The 6,865-nt window shown below is 57.1% G+C and overlaps 1 protein-coding gene across 2 annotated transcripts in view; it reads left to right on the top strand.

Moving 5' to 3' along the window:
- Positions 1–6,865, top strand: part of GRB10 (growth factor receptor bound protein 10) — a 173,260-nt gene that overhangs the window by 108,565 nt on the left and 57,830 nt on the right. For both annotated transcript variants that reach the window (XM_035026488.1, XM_035026489.1), the window contains 2 exons: positions 298–493; positions 5,755–5,896. In XM_035026488.1, coding sequence (XP_034882379.1) covers positions 298–493; positions 5,755–5,896 — 338 coding nt within the window. The remainder of the gene's footprint in view (positions 1–297; positions 494–5,754; positions 5,897–6,865) is intronic.

The following is a 6,865-nucleotide window of genomic DNA, read 5'->3' as shown; positions in this document are numbered from 1 at the left end:
GCCAGCTGAGGCCGGCGCGGCGGGGGCATCGCGCTGGGGGGCCCACCTGCGCCGAGGGGTCCAGGAGCTAGGCAGGGGCCAGCTGAGGCCGGCGCGATGCTGATACACATACCGCGTGCGGTTCCTTATGGGATGTATACTCTCAGTCACGCTCCCCTGCCTTCACCGGGTCGTGTGACCTGTTGTGGGTTCGGGGACCTGATCCCCAAGATGCCCGTGTGCTTGTCCCCCCCCCCCGCCCGCTGCTGCTAAAGTTCTGCTCTGTTCTGTTTTCCCGCTGTTGCCGTGCACGCCCAGAGGATGACGTAGACCTGGAGGCCCTGGTGAACGACGTGAACGCGTCGCTGGAGAGTTTGTACCCGGCCCGTAGCATGCAGTCGGAGACGGTGCCCCTGCTGCAGAACGGCCAGCACGCCCGCGGCCAGCCGCCAGCCTCGGGAACAAGGTCCCTGCAGGCGCAGCGTTCCCAGCCTGTGCACATCCTCGCCGTCAGGTGGGACCCCCGGCCTGAAGGGGCTCGAGTCTGAGGGTGGAGGCACAGCAGTACCCTCTGCTCGGTCCAGCTCGGCCCCACGGGCTTGGACGTGGTGTCCGGGTCAGCTCTGACGACCTCCATGGAGCGCCTGCTCGGTGCCAGGGGAGGGAAGTCCTCGTGAGAGAATGTGCTGGACGTAACGAGGGGCATCCCCCGGGGGATTTACTGGAAATTCCGGGGCTGGCGGGAGGGGCTTCTGGAAGCGGGGGGGGGGTCCTTGCAGGTGGCACATCTCTGATTTGGGTGCCGAGGGGTGAGTTGGAGCTGGGGGGAGAAGAGATCCCTGTTGTCGAAAGTGGCCAGATTTCCTCCCTCTTTATGGCGGAACGATACTCCATTGTGAATACTGCGTTGATCCATTCATCCGCTGATGGGCGACACGGACAGCATGCTAAGTAACCAAGCCTGCCACAGAAGGACAGATGGCACGTGATTGCGTGTCGGGGACGCATCTAAGGTGTCAGACTCTGAGAAGCAGAGAGTGGGAGTGGTGGAGGCCAGGGGCCGAGGGGAGGGGGCCGGGAAATAGGGGACAGCGTCCCGAGTGTTGGTTCTACAAGGTGAGCAAGTCCTAGGGATCTCCTGCAGCACAGAGCCCTCAAGTCCCAGTACTGTGGTGTAGACCGAGAACCTTGCTGAGAGGGAGGAGCCTCAAGGATCACAATAGAGAGCGGGGACAGGGCGTTGGCAGGTCGTGGGTGTGTCTGGCAAGCGAGACTGGTGATGGGTCCTGCTTGTGCTAACGTCACCGTCGTAGACATTACATGTTGATCACACCTCAGCGGAAGGGTGTGAACAAAAGATGACCCCGACAGGTCAGGGCCACATCCCGAAGGCCTTTGTGAGCCATTCTGGGGGAGAGACGGGGAAGGATCTGAAGAGGCGAGCGAGGAGATTGGGTTTAGGTTTTGGCAGATCATTCTGGCAGCCTGGTGTCCGGGGAGGTGACGGGATAGGGCACGGCCGACCTGGAGGCTGTTTCAGCCTAGAGATGGTGGTGTCCTGACCCTGATAAAGAGGGGGACGGACGGGAGTTGTGAGCACCTGAATTTTGGAGGGGGAGGGACTGAGTGTTGAGAGTGTCTCGAGTGCCTGGGAGATGGGCAGACAGGGGTGCTGAAGGCATCGTGGGCCTCCTGGGGGGAGAGGTTTGTGAAATCGAGCTGAGAAGCTCTCCGTGGCCGCTGCCTGGTCCCTGTGGGCCTTGGAGGTTTTCAGATGAGGATGGAGGGGTGGGAGGGGGTGAGGGACCGAGGCCTCCCTGCCTCCCTGCCTTCCTGGGCTTTCTAGTGTGAGGCTGGTGGTGCCCTCCTTCTTGGGCCTCTGTCAGGCTGGGGTGCCCCTGGCTGTTCCTTCCTTAGCACTGCATCTTCTGGGGAATCTCGCTTCCTTTCCTTGGAGTCGGGGTGGGGGGGGTCCTTTTTGCTTCCAGAGACTTCTATAAGGCTCTTTCTGGTCTGACATCCCCAGTGTTCTGCAGGCAGGTAACCCTCTTGCCCAAGGTAGCCGGCTCTGTCCTGGGCGGCAGAATAAGCACAGAGCCGTCTGCAGGGGTGGTCGCCTGCCTCTGGGCTCCTGACCTTTCCCTACCTCCCCCCTCCTGGTGTTTTCCCCCCACTCTGCTTTCTGGAGCATCACCCCTGTGTTCTTGGCCCCTGTGGAGCTCAGTCTGGAAGGAGACGCTTTTTTCTCCCGGGCGCTTCTCTGGGCCTGGGGTCTGTCAGTCACGTGTCCAGGGAAGCCTTGCGTGGGGGCCCCTGGGAAGATGGGGACACAGCCCGCACAGCGACCGTGCCCAGAGCTGAGTCAGGGCAGAGGATGGACAAGAAGGCCCGGACCGGTGAGTGGCCCGGAGCCCTTGAGCCTCAGGTTCGGGCCAGATTCAGCCCTCGGCTGTGGGGGTCCCACGGGGGTGCATGGGGCGGGCGTGCACCAGACGCTCTCCCTGATGCAGAGTGGACGCTGGGCCTCAGGCCTCACCTCTCCTCACTTCTCTCGCGGGAGTAGCGTTGTTTCTTACCTTCAAGTGCAGTTAAAAAATGGGGTGACCGATACGGGGCACACAAAGATTTATTTTGTAAGGGAGGCCTTATGTTGAGCACTTCCCGTGCGTGCTGAGCACTTCCTCTGTGTAGTCTCTGTTGAATCCTCATTTGTTAGCTGGGACGATGGCCACCATGGCCCTCGAGGTGGGTGGTGTGGTGGCCCCCGGTGCCCAGGTGACAAAACTGAGGCCCTGGGGGTAGGGACTGGCCCACGCCTGGTGAGTGGGTAGTCCGGATGCAAACCCAGCCTGAGATGCCCCAAGGAGCTCAAGACCAACTGGGCCTGGTGCTGTGGGGAGACCCACGGAGTGGGGTGTGGAGCATCGACGGAGACAGGTGCAGAGTAGAAGCTGGGGAAGGCAGGGAGGGCTTCCTGGAAGAGGCTACCATTGGGTCCGATCCTGATCCTGAAGGAGTGGACTGCAGGGACAGCGGAGGGCAGCGGGTGTGTTCCAGCCGGGCAGACGGCAGAGCACGCTGGGCCTGCCATTCTCCTCCCCATCCCCGACCCCCGATGTTCCTGCACCTCCGCCCCCTTTCCACGTCTCGGTTTTTAACAGTGGAGGGACGCAGCCTCCGGAACGGGGACTGTCTCCAGCTCCGTGTAATGTCCCTTAGTTTTGCCTCGGACGGTACTTGTGAACTGCTATAAAGCCGACGCAGGACTCTTTTTTGAGAATAATTTACTGACTTGAAACTCACGTAACATACAATTAACCACTTACAGTGTACAATTGAGGCATTTTTAGTACTCTTTTGGGGTTGTGTTCCCGCCACCTCTACCTAGTTCCAGAAGGTTCTCACCCCTCCAGAGGAAAGCCCCTCCCCATTCCTCAATGTGTCCGCGCTGCCCCTTCGCACGGCCCCGGCAACCACCCACCTGCTTTTCTGTTGCTGCGGATTTACCTGTTCTGGCCGTTTCCAGCAGAAGGGAATCCTAGTTCACCGAGCATAACGTCTGGGTTTTTGTTTTTTGTTTTTTTTTAATAAGGACTTATTTTTGAAAGATGAGTTTTAGGTTCGTAGCACGCCTGAGAGAAATTTAGAATATTTCCCGTACTCCCCGTGCGCACAGACACGGCCTCCTGCACTGTCCACGTCCCCCAGCAGGTGGTACGTTTGGTACAACGTTTGACAAGCCCGCAAGGCCGTGTCCGCGCCCAGGGCCCAGTCAGTGTCGTATGTCCTGTGGGTGTGGACAAACGCGTAATGACACGAATCCATGCTGATACTGTCATACAGGATGGTCTCACTGCCCTAAACAACATGGTTTTTAACATTTTTCACAACAGCCTGTTAAGAGAAGCTTCTGCTAACATCTAGGGCATCAGAATGTTGGCATCTTGCAGATCATAAAACTCAGTGCTTCAGGTTGGTCACTGGCTAGGGGGCGTCTTGGGGCTGGAATATAGTCCCCGTGGGCCTGGCCACATCTCCCCTTCTCTGGCTGTCTGGGACAAGGGACCGCCTGTCGGCCGGACACTTGGCCACGACAGAGGCTGGTACAGGAAGAGTGGCGTTTCTTAACCGCGCAATCCACATCGTGGTATGTTTTTTGAGCCGCTAGAGGAGAGCCGTCCCGCACCCCAACACGGACCTCCTTCCTGCCGTGGGAGCGGGCGCGCCATTCATGGGTGCGTCCTGGTCCCCAGGGAGAGGGCCGGACAGGCCCCTCCGGCATCAGGATCAGTCGGTAAACAGAGAACCTGTAAAGTGGTCACGGAACATTTCTCTAGTGGCAAAACTCCCAAGAAAGCGACTGATCATTAATTTAGTTGGATTGTCAAAGGAGTTCAGAAATCCTTGGAAGGCCCAGTCAATGCAAGGGCTTTCTGAGGCGAAGTGTCCGCAGACACCAGGAATACTGAGCGGTCGCTCGGGCTGTGCTCTCTTCCTGTGGGTGGGCGTCCAGACACTGGGCAGCAGTGCCCTCCGCCCCCAGGAGAGCCTAGCAGTGGAGAGAGGAGGCCACCAGCAGAGCCCTGGGGACTAGAAGCAGAGGGGCGCTTTGCAGTTGTCTCTGCTTTGACTTTGAACTTGATTCTTCTGCTGTTTTTGTTACTGCATCTGATTCATCTCACTGGGTGTGTTTGGCTTAGTTGTAGGACAAGTGGACTTTGCATTCTTGGCAGGAAATGCCCCAGAAGTGGGCAGCGTGGCGCAGGCTCTGCGGTGGCCCTTGGCGCTGTGAAGTGGGGTGCTGCGGGGTGTTTCTGAGGACACGCGGACGTGGGATTTGTGCTCTGGGGAGGTAGGACACGGAGCACTTAGCTCCAGCGCACTCAGCGATCAACCACCTTGTTGTAGAAAGAAGCATTCGTTCCACGATGCAGATGAGGACACACGAAGAAGCCTCTTCTGCTTTTATGTGTTTGGAGAAGTGATCACATCAAGGGCACTGGGGATGGTGATTCTCCTGAAAACGCTCTTACAAAACCTCTTCACACATCCGTGTTTGGAGAGAGCACTTGGTATGGGCCCTGCGCGGGGCATCGTTTGCCATGGAAGCGTGCTCACGGTGCTTCTCGCCCCCGGATGTTTAATGAGTGAGGGAATCTGGACCCTTTGGAGTCTGAGAATGGCAGCTTTAAAAAAAAAAAAAAAACAAAAAACAAGACTTTTCGTCCCTGTATCATACACATGACATAAAATTGACCATCTCCGCTGTGTCGAAGTGAACCAGCGTCCAGTGTTGCGTATCCTTAACGGTGTTGTGTATGTATCTCTAGGACTGGCTCAGCTTGCAGAAAAACTCTGCCCATGACCCAGAAGCTCCCCACTCCCCTCGCCCCAGTCCCCGGCAGTGACCATTGTCCTAGCTAGGAGCTCGGCGACCCCAGGTGCCTCAGAGAGGTGGAATCTCACAAGATCTGTCACCCAGCACCGTGTCCTCAGGGTTCATCCCAGCTGCAGCGCGTGTCAGAGTTCCCTTCCTCGGGCGGCTGAGTCGTGTCCCCTTGTGTGGATGGACCACGTTTGTGTGTCTGTTCACGCATCCATGCACGCTTGGGTTGGACTGTTGCGATGCAGCCTGCTGTGACCCCGGGATCCAGGTTATCTATTTGGAGGCCCTCTTTAGTTTTTTGGGGCACATCTCCAGACGTGGGATTGCTGGATCGCATCGGGGGGCGGTGACGGCAAACTATTAACGAGCGGTTGTGTCTCTCTTCCCAGACGCCTGCAGGAAGAAGACCAGCAGCTCAGAACCTCGTCTCTGCCGGCCATCCCCAACCCCTTCCCTGAGCTCTGCGGCCCCGGGAGCCCGCCGGTGCTGACGCGGGGCTCCTTACCTCCAAGCCAGGCAGCTGCGAAGCAGGTGAGCACGCGCCCCTGGTTCGAGCGCCAGGCCGCCTGGCTGTGGGATCAGGATGGATGCGCTGGCTCATTCCTTTGGGAAGAAGGGAGGGGAAGTGTATGGGATCTTTTGTCTTCCTTCTTTTCCTCTTGCTACTGTCCTTTGACTTTATGAAACTTTTTGATTTATTGGCCAGAATTCCATTTGTTAAGTCAGGGATGTATCTATGTGTTTTAGAAAGACTCTCATAAAAATGGTAAAAGGTAACAATCTGGTCCTGAAAGATGAATGTTAGTCCTCTGACAAAACTCCCCCCCACCACATGGTCTTCCCTGGCCGGGATCTCTGGGTAAATGAGGTGTTTCTCAGGCACCCGAACTTCCGCATAGTTGAAGAGTTTCCCTAAGATAGTCTTGGTCTGGAATAGGATCTGTGCAAGGCAGAAAAACTTGACCCAGAAGACGACAGCCACCTTTTTAAACTAAGAGTTTCTACCTTGAAAGTAAGACTGTGCCCTGGGTATCAAAGAGCCATTGTCCTCCGGGAGGAAACTGGGACACGGAGAGCATCGGTAACTTAACCCAAGGTCAAATCGTCATTAATCAGCTTGTCAGAGAAACAGGCTGGCGGCTGTCCCTCCAGGTTGGCTTGGCCTGGGCCACAGCGGGTTGCAGGCTGGGGAGGGAGACTCAGTCACGCCGTGGTGTGCCCACTGGTGGCATAAATATAGTAATGATGACAGGAACATCTTCTGACGTTCACGGAATGATCTCTAGAGGCCAGGCACCGTTCTACGAAGTTTCCATGTTTTATGTATTTACTTGTTCATTTATTCCTCAAAACACCCCTAAGGGTTAGATACAAATTTTATCTCCATTTCCCAGTTGGGAAACTGAAGCCCAGCTGTAAGGGGTGGGGTTGGGTGGGACCCCAGAGTGAGCATGGGGGGGACGGGACCCCAGAGTGAGCATGGGGGGGGACGGGACCCCA

This window comes from Mirounga leonina, unplaced genomic scaffold, assembly GCF_011800145.1.
Source record: "Mirounga leonina isolate KUSES-001 unplaced genomic scaffold, KU_Mleo_1.0 Mir_199, whole genome shotgun sequence".
Lineage (NCBI taxonomy): Eukaryota > Metazoa > Chordata > Mammalia > Carnivora > Phocidae > Mirounga > Mirounga leonina.
The sequence above is the reverse complement of the archived record's forward strand: the minus strand, read 5'-3'. Positions and strand labels throughout refer to the sequence as shown.